Raw genomic sequence first — 11,615 nt, 5'->3', positions numbered from 1 at the left:
GCCATCAATATTTTTCACTGTACTAGTGATACAATTAATCTGGCAGAAGAGGGTACTGATTTAAGCAGGTGTAAGAAATAATAACTTAACAGGTTTTTATAAATATCTTGCATCAGTGAATCATTAAACATCTTAACAAACCCCTAGCCACCATCAACACTTATCTACAGGAAAAGTGGAGATTTTACTGCAGCTAGGTCTACACTTAAATGACACAAACAAGAACTACAAAAAACAGCTTTATTTAAAAACATACAAAGTGGTTAAAAGGAGTCCAGTCATTCTGCTGCTGCCCTCTTGCCTCGTTTCACTGTGATTTTAGCTTCAGGAGCAGCAGTGTCCCCTTCATCACCCTCTGCAGGCTTCTGGAAAGCTTTGGCCTTTGCACCCTTCTTGGCTGCCCCTTCACCCTTGGTAGTCTTCTGTGCTTTGGGTTGATCCTCAGCTGTCCCCTCTTCCCCATTGTCCTGTTCGACTTGGGCTTCTTAGCAGGGGGCACCTTTGGAAGAGGATGCTTTTGCGGCCTTCCTGAGTTTTGCATCCTGAAAGATGAAAATGACAGGTTTGCAATACAATCACCCATTTAGAGATTCCATTTAACCATGATAAAGCCCAAATAGGGAACAGTACCCATGACAAAAGTGTAAAAAGAGTCCCTATACACCAAAACCACTTGAACAATGCCAATAGTCAGAACATTACTGAAACCACACTTGCCTCTGGAGGTTTCTCCTTCTGCTTTTTGGCTGTAGCCTTTTTCTTCTCAGCTTCTAGAGACAAGAGTTAGTGATGTGTGTGTATGCATGCAATCATGGACACCATGAGAAGTGAGATACCCATACAAGTCATTGAATGAGCAATGTTAAATGTCCTCCATTGCAATGGGTGTAGCTCAATAACAACGATCCCATACAATTGGGCGGATTATAGGGTGATGTCTTAATCCTAGGAGTGATGAGCACAATTAATTCAGTGGATTCAGTTTACCGGCTTCCTTGTCCTTAGTCTTCTTGGCTCCAACCTTGGCAGCCTTCTCCACATTGGGATCAGTGTTCTCAGTGGCCTTTGGCTTGGGCTCCTTCACCCTAACCCTGACTGCAAGATGTCAAGGGAGAGTAAACACACATTGAGCTACATTATATTAAACAGCAAACCCATGTTAAATATGTTTGTCATATAATGTTGACTTATATAATAAACACAAAACTTTATATTCAGAACTGGTACCATAAAGTTTCGTTTCGTCGAACAACCACCTGATTTGTAGAAGACTAAAAGGCTACACTGCACACACACTATGGGGTTTGGGACATAATCTATAATAATTTGGCTGCTCTATATTATTTAGACCAGCAGGTGCCACTAGTGTGCTCTTGATCAAAGCCTTGAGAATTTAACCTATTTCAGACAATTAGCTGGAAAATCTCAACGCTCCAGGAAGCTTTGTTTCCCATCACTAATCCTATACTACTATTTGTTGCCAAAGCATAACTTGAAAAACAAAACAAAAAATACTTAAACTTGTAACACAAAACAGACAGTTTCGATAATGCTTGCCATTTCCTCATTCAACATTATATCATGTTGGCTCATTGGCTGAGCTGGCCAATCAGCAGTATACTTGATTTAATATTTTTGTAACAGGTATATGCCCACACCATTCTGTTGTTGGGGTACGCCCAGGGCCGGAATAACAAAGGGGCTTCTCGGGCTGAAGCCCCTGGGCCCAGGAGGCAGAAAAAAAGTCACAAATATATACATACATTATACAGTACATATTAGATATGTAATATATATTTTCACTGCAACAGCAAACCACAGGAGGATTCAGGATTCCACTCTCAATGAGTGTAGACAGCTTCCTGCTGCCACTCTGCTAATCATCAGATGGGGGAGGAGAGGTTTGGGTAAATGGGGGCCCTGCCTTGATTGGGTAACTGAAAAAATGAATTGCAATATAACTAAATGTGACTGGTCAATTATGTGAGTCAGGGGCTGGGCCCAAGAGGAAAAAACATTTTTTTAACTTATTTTATAACCAACCAAGGGAACCTGTTCTAAATGTTCAAAATAAACCAGAGAACATATTTAGCCATAGAGGATCAATAGTTTCTCAAAAATAACTGGATTAAATGTTATCACAAGCGCATGCAGGTAACTGCCAATATAAAGAAAACGCCAACAAAGTGTCTTAAAAAGGGTGTTTGGCCTTAACCAGCTGCAAGAACAGCTTCAATGCTCCTTGGCATAAATTCTACAAATTGACCTAAACAGTGGCAGTAAAACACACCCCACACACACACTATAAACTTTGTCCCTCATTTACTCAATTTTTTCCTTGATTTCGCAGTTTCTGGTTGCCTACTGTCGGGAAGGCTGCAATTTGGGCAGCATGATCAGCTTGTTGTGTTGTGGCCATAGACATAATACATCGATTTTTGGAACCTCTTACCCTGGCAATTTGAGTGGTAACTCATGGGTACACTAGCAATGGCTGCCAGTCCTGATTTGAATGGGAACTGCCATCCATATGTATATAGTTGGTTGCAGCTGTCTGTTTGCACATTTCAAAATAAAAATCGCGGGAAAAACATAGTTTGTAAAGCAAATGCCTACTGCTGAAAATAGAAGACTGTCTGTAGAACCAATATAATTCTCAACTCCCATTTTTTGTGACCAGCAGCACTGTTTTTCAAAGTAGCTCATCTTGAGATAGGCTATTGCCAAGAGGAGCGCATTGGCCCTCACCGTGAGTAGTAGCCTATGGCTTCGCCATTACGTGAGTCAGTGTGCCGCTAGAAATTGTATGTAATTGCCCAATGTAGTAATATATAAATAAAAACACAATTCAAACAGGAAAGCTGCTTTAACATACTCAATTAGAATTGTTTGGAAGGAAAACCATTTCACTCATGTTGTAAATTATAGGTCATATTTCATAGAAATCTGGAAACACTGGGCATTTACTTTAAGAAGATTTAGACATGCATGTGTAGCGTGGTTCGTTCTGCGTTGTGTATTTTTATTTAGGACACTGCCACAACTGGAATTCTGTTGGTAGAATCATTTTTATTCGACCTGCACACGAAGAGACAACACACAATATGTTAGCCCTCGGTGCAGTCACAGCTCTCGGGCACCTTGCTAGCTGAAGGTCCGGCAAAAGAGAACGATAAAAGGGTACGTAAGTACGGATAACCGCGATGGACCAAACCAAAATATACCAACTTTTACAATTAGGTGTATTTACAATATAGATATCAAAAAAAATGTACACCGAAAAATAACATTAACTATGCTGCTGTAATTAAATAAAGAAAACACATTGAATTATTATTATTGTTATTAACTTATTAACATCCCCTCTTGACCTGGCCTACTTGAACTGTCCTTGTGCGCAACTTGGTGCATAATCTAGGGGAACAACATCACTCTACTACACATGGGTCACTTACCCGAAACCTCCCCTGTGCGCCGTTTGCTATCGAGTTGGTGTTCTTACCAATACCCCGCCCTCGGTTCCTTTTTTGGGGTCTTGCGTGTCATGTACTTCAACCTCATCAGGTCCACAGATGGATATTTCTCTGTTATGTAGCCGCGAATGGCCTGCGATGAGACCATTCGAGAGTCCAACTCCTTCAGCGCTTCTTTAACCATCACCATCGTAGGTGGATGAAGAGAAGTTTTCCGTGCCACAGCAGGTGCTTGTTGGATTCTAACAATGAAATTGACAAATGTATCAACCGTAATCTAACCAAATAGCCGTTACTTCTTCGGCGGCTGCTGCTTTTTTTAGGAGGCATGATCAAACGGTTAATCTCAAAGTTAGGCTATATAAAAACGTTAGTTTAAAAACAGCAACTGCATTCTCAGCCTACACACGTTCAATGTTATGCACTTCAAGCAAAGCACGCGGTTTATCTGAACGGGCGCTGACATTTAGGTTCCAGTCAGAGCATTCAAGGTAAACTGATCAGTCCGAGTAGTGTGAACTCGCTTCTTCTCTCCTCCGTTCCTTCCTTCCATCCTTTCCTTTCCTTTACTGCGCTTATCAGTTTGCCTTCACTGCTCTGGCATATTATTAAACATGACTCACCAAACATAAATTAAATATGACAAGCCTACTACATTTTAGAGATCATAAAACTCTCAACTACAAATGCAGGGTTTTTGTAGTTAAACTTTGTGCAGCTGTAAAAAAGGTAAAACAAAAAGTAGAAGATAAATATTTTTCTCAGACAGACAAGTTAGTTTGGTTTTAAAAATCGAATTGCCGGCAATAATGATACAAAATAACATCTGTTAAAGACAGTTAGCTTTAGATCATAAAAATAATGACCGATAAATGATTCTGAATGTTCAGCCTCCTTGTCCTCTGCAACATGACATTAGCCCACAGTTGTCATATGAGACATGTGGTTTTCCTGTGAACAAGCTCCACATCTGCTTTTCTATTGAAACATTTATTCTTTGTCCCAGTCACTGCCACCATCTTCTGTGAAGTCAGACTAACAGTATGTATGTAGCTGTCTAAATAATGACCTTGTTCATCCCTGATATGGCTGGTCGCCTGTTTTTGCTCATCCTCCTTTTCGGTGAGTTATTTTTCCGTTCCAAGTTCCATCATCTGTTTGTGCTACAGGATATTCCATTCTTCTTTCCCCTCTTTTAGTCTTTTACTTTAGGAACTCTTAATATTTCAACATGTTATGGTTATAATAAGTGTGTCTTATTCCATTGATCATCCTATTAATTTATATTTCTCTGTCATTATTTTACATTTTGTTCAGATAAGAATGACCACTGCTTGATAGCCTGGAATGCATTCACAGCCATGTTATTCTGCTTCGCCAGCTTGTGTAAAGTGTTCCCCTCTCATGTTTTCTTATTTTTCATAATGGCTAAAAGAGCATGATAATGACCCATTTTGTTATGTCTAGATACCTTCCAGTACATCAAAGCCAAAGGTCAGTATCATTATTATGAATTTAAAGCTGCATTATGGAACATTTTAGGATACCAGACAAAACAACGGGTTACCAAAATATTGAAATAGTGATTGAAATATTTTCAATAAAAACGTTATTTTGATGAATTCATCGGAGTCAACATGGGTCAGCATCCCCATGGAATGCTCTCGATACATTGTAAAATCCATGCCCCGACTGTTTGGTATACTCCGTGTAGTCCCGACACAAATCTAGGGTTGGTACCCAAGCCAGCTGGTGGATCATTCTAAATGTTCCGTTGCCATGATGGCTGTCAATGTTCTTATCCCTTGCTTGCTAGCTAGGCAACTTCGGCTAACACAGTCACGTCAAACAGTGCAGCCAGAATAACAGCAAAGAAGCTGTATTTGCATTTGTTTAAGCTGTTTTCTACAGATTTTGTGGGGGATACATCCATAACAATGAGCTAATGACTCGATGCGAGATTTCGCCTGGCATAGAAAATGTGCTCTCTCTCAGGACACTATTCAGAGGAGCTAGCCAACTACAGTACACAGTTAACATAATCACTTTAAACTGAAGCTGGAATGACAGTAAACTAGCTGCATTTTGTGTTTTTCTATTGGCATTTCTTTGAATATATCCATAAAAATGATACTGATTCATGATTTTGACTGGCTGAGAAAAGCTGCCAAACTGTCTCATCCCGACACATTCGCTCATTACTATGTGACAGCTGGAGATGATCGGATTTCAATATTGAAACAATGTTGCAAATGTCGGAGACAGACAGCAAGGTTAATACAAATCTCCGCTGTTGAAAACCAAATGCTAGTCTACAATAAATGGGATATAATATCTAAATGCTTTTTACAGTGGAGATCAAGTTTATAAATTGCCTGGCTGGGCTGATGAGATAGTGGATTGAGCAGTCAATTGAATAGTGAATAGACATTTTTTGTGTTTGCAAATGTTGCACGACGCTCTCGTACGGCAACGCTTACAAACACAAAAATAGTCTATTCACTATTCCATTTGACTGCTCAATCCACTGTGATGACAGAACAAAAAAGCCTCTATTTACATGTTGCATATGAGTGCATTTCATGCTACTTTGGATTATCATTGGAGTTTAAGGCTCGTATGAATGTCCTGCTTATTATAATGTTTCTTTCATCATTGCAAATCAACTGCATTATACTTAAAATAACTTAAACTTCAACCAGTAAAATGTCTCTTTTGCTATGGCTTTGTCAGTGAGTGTTTAGCATTCTAGCTAACAACTTGCTGTATCCAAAATAGTTATTTTACAAAGATCACAACCAAATATAATCTCAGTGACAATTCAAGCAAGAATCAAAACATCATTGTCAGCGTAGGTGAGCCCCCAAAAGGTTATTTTGTTTAGAAGTAATAAAAACATAAATGTAGGCTATGTTGAATGGGAGTAGATGGCATGGCTTTCTTACTGCAGCCAAGAGTCACGCGCATCTGTACGTGATGTCATTGTGTCGTGCACTGGAAAGTATGGAACGCCATTTGGGTCTTCTCATTTCAAAAAAGATACACGTGAAATAACACTGTTTGATGTGTCAAATAACACTATTTGAAGCGTAAAATAAGCTTGTTGACCAATCAGGACCTGGATATGACTGTACGTCACAATCATTTAACACGCTCGCTACCTTTTACGTAGTTATTACAGATTGATTACACTATCACTTGTATTTCATATGTCACAGCGATTCACCGATATGTATGATGCTAGTAAAGTCTTTGGTCTTGCGCACCTGCCGCTGCAGCACAAGCGCAGACACACCTCCCCAAACTCTGGGACAGTTCTGGTCAGAAAATCCATCACTTCCGTTGTTTGGCTGTGCCCATATAGCAACGCTCCACAATGAGCATATGTCCTGGTGGAAGGATGAAAATAAAACTCATTTACTCAGAACAATAATATATATGTCTTTAATGAAAGACATGTCCTTCATCTTTTGTTTAAATGTTGGCAACCGTTTTACAAAAGCAAAATGCCCATCGAAGCCGAGGATTATTGTGTGATAACTCCCTCCTAAGGGCTGTTCCTGCCATGGGTTCTCATTGTTTATTGTTAAATAGACAACAGTGTCTTAATTGTTTTCTCTTTCAAACTCATATAATATTAAGTGGTACATTATCTGTATGAGTAGTTAAACATTGAAAATGAATTTATAATTCAATTAAAAATACACTCCATCATCCCTCTAATGTCACAGATCTTCCTCGGCCCAGTCTAACAGTGATTCCTGCAGTCATCAAAGAGAGAGACTCAGTTCAGCTGAACTGTCAGACTCCTTCATCTGTCTCTGAGTGTTACTTCAAAATGGAAGGGCAAGTGGAATTCACCCTACCATCACCCTGTCAACAGACTCTCACAGGAACACTACTGGTGAGGTGGACAGGTCAGAGTTCACCAGCTGAGGTCAAAATACAATGTCAGTACAGTGCTACAGGTTCACAGTTTAGATCCATGTTCAGTGAGCCTTCAACAGTCACAATTCAGGGTAAGAAGACTATTTGAATGGTTGTAAACAATATACTGTTGTGCCATCATTACCATGTTCCTCTTGTGATATGTTATCATACTGTTTGTTGTCATAAACTATTACATGAAGCATTCAAGCAATATATTATATCTCCTTAATTTCCCATACTGTCGCTGCATGAGGTAATGGACTCAAGATCCTTAAGTCTGAAATAACAAGGAGGGATTAGGCTATCAGTAAATTTCTGAAAACTACTAAATGCTAAATTCCCCTTTCTCACAGACCTTCCTCAGCTGACAGTGAGTTCTACAGTCATCAGAGAGACAGAATCAGTTCAGCTGAGTTGTGAGACTCCTCCATCTCTCCCTGTGTCTCACTGTTACTTCTACATAGAGGGGAGGAAGAATCTTCCAGACTCATTGTGTACGCAGACAATAACAGGAACTCAGCTGCTGAAGAGGGCAGATCAAACATTTCCAGTTGTGGTCAAAGTGAAGTGTTACTATGCTGTATGGAAGTCTCACACATCTCCGTTTAGTAACTCTGTCTCAGTCACTGTTCAGGGTAAGTAGGTGGTTTAAACAATGATACACTTCACTGTTATACTGTATTAATTATGCTCGTTCTGAAAATGAGAAGAAAAAAATAGAAAATTAGATGTATTTCCTAAACGCCTTCATTTGACATAATGATAGGATTTACTGTACTTTGTACAAACATAAATGCTGACATAGTTGAACATTTGATTAAAGGATTTTCCATACTGTTAGTATGTATGGATTACCTGTAATGTTTTTTAAATGCAACTTTCAAAGAGACACTATTCTCCTGATCTCACAGACCCACCTCCTCCCAGGCTGACAGTCAGTTCTACAGTCATCAGTGAGAGAACTCAGTTCAGCTGAGCTGTGACTCTCCTCCATCTGTCTCTGTGTCTCAGTGTTACTTCTACACAGAGGGGAGAGATCCTAAACCCTCACCCTGTACGAAGTCACTCACGGGGACTGAGCTGCTCTCGCCGGCAGGTCAAAGTTCATCTGCTGAGATCAAACTGAGATGTTTTTACACAGTAGAAACTCACTTTCCATCGATGCACAGTGGTTCTGTCTCTCTATCTATTCTTGGTAAGAAATTAATATTCAGATTGTCTTGAATGATTCTGTTAAAATCACAATTTCACCCAATGTCATTTCAAAATAGTTGTTGTGAAGACAATAAATCCATATAATATTTGAAATGTATATGTCAAAAGTAGAGTTCTAAGATCCCTCAGGAAACAACCACAGAGACAGGCCAAAGTACAATCAAAGGTTCTTTATAAACTCATCTTTACACAGTAATACACAGTATCACTACGGCCCTATTAGAAACGTATAAATAGGCTGGGATTTAGGGCTGTAGACTAACTAGAAGCAATGGGCCAAACTAACATAGAAGTTGATTCGCGATCGGTGGCCAATGTTCATTTGAGTCCTTCCGAGCAGGGTTTGTTCGCTCGGTTCTACCCGAGCAGGATTAGATTGGCTCAACCCGAGCAGGGATCGTTAGTCGATGGCTGGTCTGGTAGTCGATTGCTGGTTTGGTGTTCAACGGCAGGTCACCTTCTGTCCTCGCTCCTCACCGGCCTGGCTGCGTGGTAAAGTTGGGTGTAGCGACTCAGCTGCAGCCAGGCGTGTCCCCCGTGTCTGTAGTCGTGGGGGACAGAAAACATACAATTAGAGGATGTACTGGCCAACAATTGGGGACTGACTGTCACACTCACACGTTTGAAACAAGCACTTTCCTAGTAGTGCTGTAGAGCTTTGTGATTTGTGTCTTTCCTACAGCAGGGGACCAGAAGAGAGGTGCAGGGAGTCGGTCGAAAGGTCCCTGGTTCAGCTCCTTTTAACTCTAGTTCTGGGGCGTGCTTAGCAATTCGTTTGAGGAGGGAGGAGGTGATTGAGAATTGGCATCAGCTGTCTCAATGTCCCTTTAGTCCATGCTAATCTGTGGAATCGCAGCACACCACACAAAAATAGTCCATACCGATTCAATTTGATTTCACACGTAAGAATGTAAGGAATTAGGTGAAAGGCAGTCATTGTAAACACACAGCACACATGATTAAATGGCACTCATAAATATAAATGATATCAAATAAGACATGCTGATATGTAATATAAAGAGAATGGCAGGCTCTAGTTTAGTAAGTCAGTGATCACTTGTGACATATAAACTCAGAAAAAGAAATGTCCTTTTTTCAGGACTCCTGTCTTTCAAAGATAATACGTAAAATCCAAATAACTTGCAGATCTTCACTGTAAAGGGTTTAAACACTGTTTCCCATTCTTGTTCAATGAACCATAAACAATTAATGAACATGCACCTGTGAAACGATCGCTAAGACACTAACAGCTTATGGTTCATTGAACAATGCTCGTTCATTGAACAAGCATGGGAAACAGTGTTTAAAACCCTTTACAATGAAGATCTGCAAGTTATTTGGATTTTTACGTATTATCTTTGAAAAACAGGGTCCTGAAAAAGGGCAAAACAATATTTTGCTGAGTTTATATGTCACAAGTGAAGCAATTAAGGTCACAGTTAGGACACTAAAGAAACTTAAGACACTAAAGAGACCTTTCTACTGACTATGTGTCACGCCCCGGCCATAGAGAGGGTTTTTATTCTCTATTTTTGTTAGAGCACGGTGTGACTAGGGTGGGCATTCTATGTCTTTTTTCAATGTTTTTGTATTTCTTTGTTTTGGCCTGGTATGGCTCTCAATCGGGGACAGCTGTACATCGTTGTCGCTGATTGGGAGCCATACTTAGGTAGCCCTTTTTCCCACCTGTCCTTGTGGGTAGTTAACTTTGTTTGTGGCACTTTGCCCTGTAAGCTTCACGGTAGTTTTGTAATGTTAATTGGTTTTGCTGGCGTTATTTCAATAAAGAGGAAAATGTAGGCTCACCACGCTGCACCTTGGTCTACTTCATCCGACGGTCGTGACAGAACTACCCACCTTCAACGGACCAAGCAGCGTGGTAAGGAGGAGCAGAGGGTTCAGGACTCCTGGACTTGGGAAGAGATACTGGACGGAAAGGGACCCTGGAGACAGGCTGGAGAATACCGCCGCCCGCCAGAGGAGATAGAGGCAGCGAATGCAGAACGGCTTTTCTGGGAGGATCGGCTGGCACGGCAAGAGGAGGAGAGGCAGCCCCAAGATTGTTTTGGGGGGGAGGCACACGGGACGGTCGGGCGGAGCCAAGGATGGAACCAGAGCCAGTCGGGGTGAAGTTGGAGGTGAGCGAAGGGAGCGAAGCAGAGACAGTGAAGGAGTTGATGGGGAGATTGGAGGAGAGAGCTATGAGAGAGCTGCTGTGTTGGTGCATGAGGCACGACATTTGCCCTACGGAGCATGTCCTCGAATTGATGTCACCTGAGTCAGCTCTCCATACTCATCCTGAGGTGCGTGCTAGCCATCTGGTGAAGACTGTGCCAGCCCCACGCACCAGGCCTCCTGTGTGCCTCCCCAGCCCTGCACGTCTTGTGTTAGCTTTGCGCTCCAGACCTCCAGTGCGCCTCCACAACCCGGTGAGTCCTGCGCCTCTCCACGCACGGTTTCCCCAGTTCGCCTGGAGAACCCAGTGCGGCTTCAGCCAACTCCCCGTGCTTACCGTGGCGAGCATTTGACTGGTCAGGCACCGTGCTATGGGGTGATGCGCACGGTGTCGAGGCCGAGCATCCACAGGCCAGTGTGCTCGGTGCCAGCGTCCCACATTTGCCGGGGGGAAGCGGGCACCCAGCCAGTAGGGGTGGTGCCAGTCCTGCACTCGTGACCGCCAGTGCGCCTCCACGGCCCAGTGTATCCGGGTGCCTGCTCCCAGAGCCAGGCCTCCTGCATGTCTCTCCAGCCGGGTGAGTCCTGTGCCTGCTCCCAGAGCCAGGCCTCCTGCATGTCTCTCCAGCCGGGTGAGTCCTGTGCCTGCTCCTAGAGCCAGGCCTCCTGCAAGTCTCCCCAGCCTGGTGAGTCCTGTGCCTGCTCCCAGAGCCAGGCCTCCTGCATGTCTCCCCAGCCTGGTGCGCCCTGCGCCAGAGCCGTCTGCCTGACCGGAGCTGCCAGAGCCGTCCGCCTGTCCTGTGCCGCCAGAGCCGCCCGCCT

General features: G+C 42.4%; 1 protein-coding gene and 1 long non-coding RNA gene across 2 annotated transcripts; one reads left to right on the top strand and one right to left on the bottom strand.

Annotated features, from left to right (window-relative positions):
- Positions 1-723: 723 nt before the first annotated feature.
- On the bottom strand, positions 724-3,538 carry LOC123732750 (uncharacterized). The gene is made up of 3 exons (XR_006763390.1): positions 3,456-3,538; positions 988-1,095; positions 724-770 (listed from the first exon to the last, which is right to left on the bottom strand). It is a non-coding gene; the product is annotated as an uncharacterized lncRNA (long non-coding RNA).
- A 256-nt stretch (positions 3,539-3,794) lies between these two features.
- On the top strand, positions 3,795-8,480 carry LOC123732749 (uncharacterized). Its single transcript, XM_045712004.1, has 5 exons — positions 3,795-4,595; positions 4,941-4,967; positions 7,205-7,492; positions 7,757-8,038; positions 8,315-8,480. Exons 1-5 carry the CDS (start codon positions 4,538-4,540, stop codon positions 8,377-8,379), a joined length of 720 nt encoding a protein of 239 aa, XP_045567960.1. The 5' UTR covers positions 3,795-4,537; the 3' UTR covers positions 8,380-8,480.
- Positions 8,481-11,615: the final 3,135 nt, after the last annotated feature.

Source organism: Salmo salar, unplaced genomic scaffold, assembly GCF_905237065.1.
Source record: "Salmo salar unplaced genomic scaffold, Ssal_v3.1, whole genome shotgun sequence".
NCBI lineage: Eukaryota > Metazoa > Chordata > Actinopteri > Salmoniformes > Salmonidae > Salmo > Salmo salar.
The sequence above is the reverse complement of the archived record's forward strand: the minus strand, read 5'-3'. Positions and strand labels throughout refer to the sequence as shown.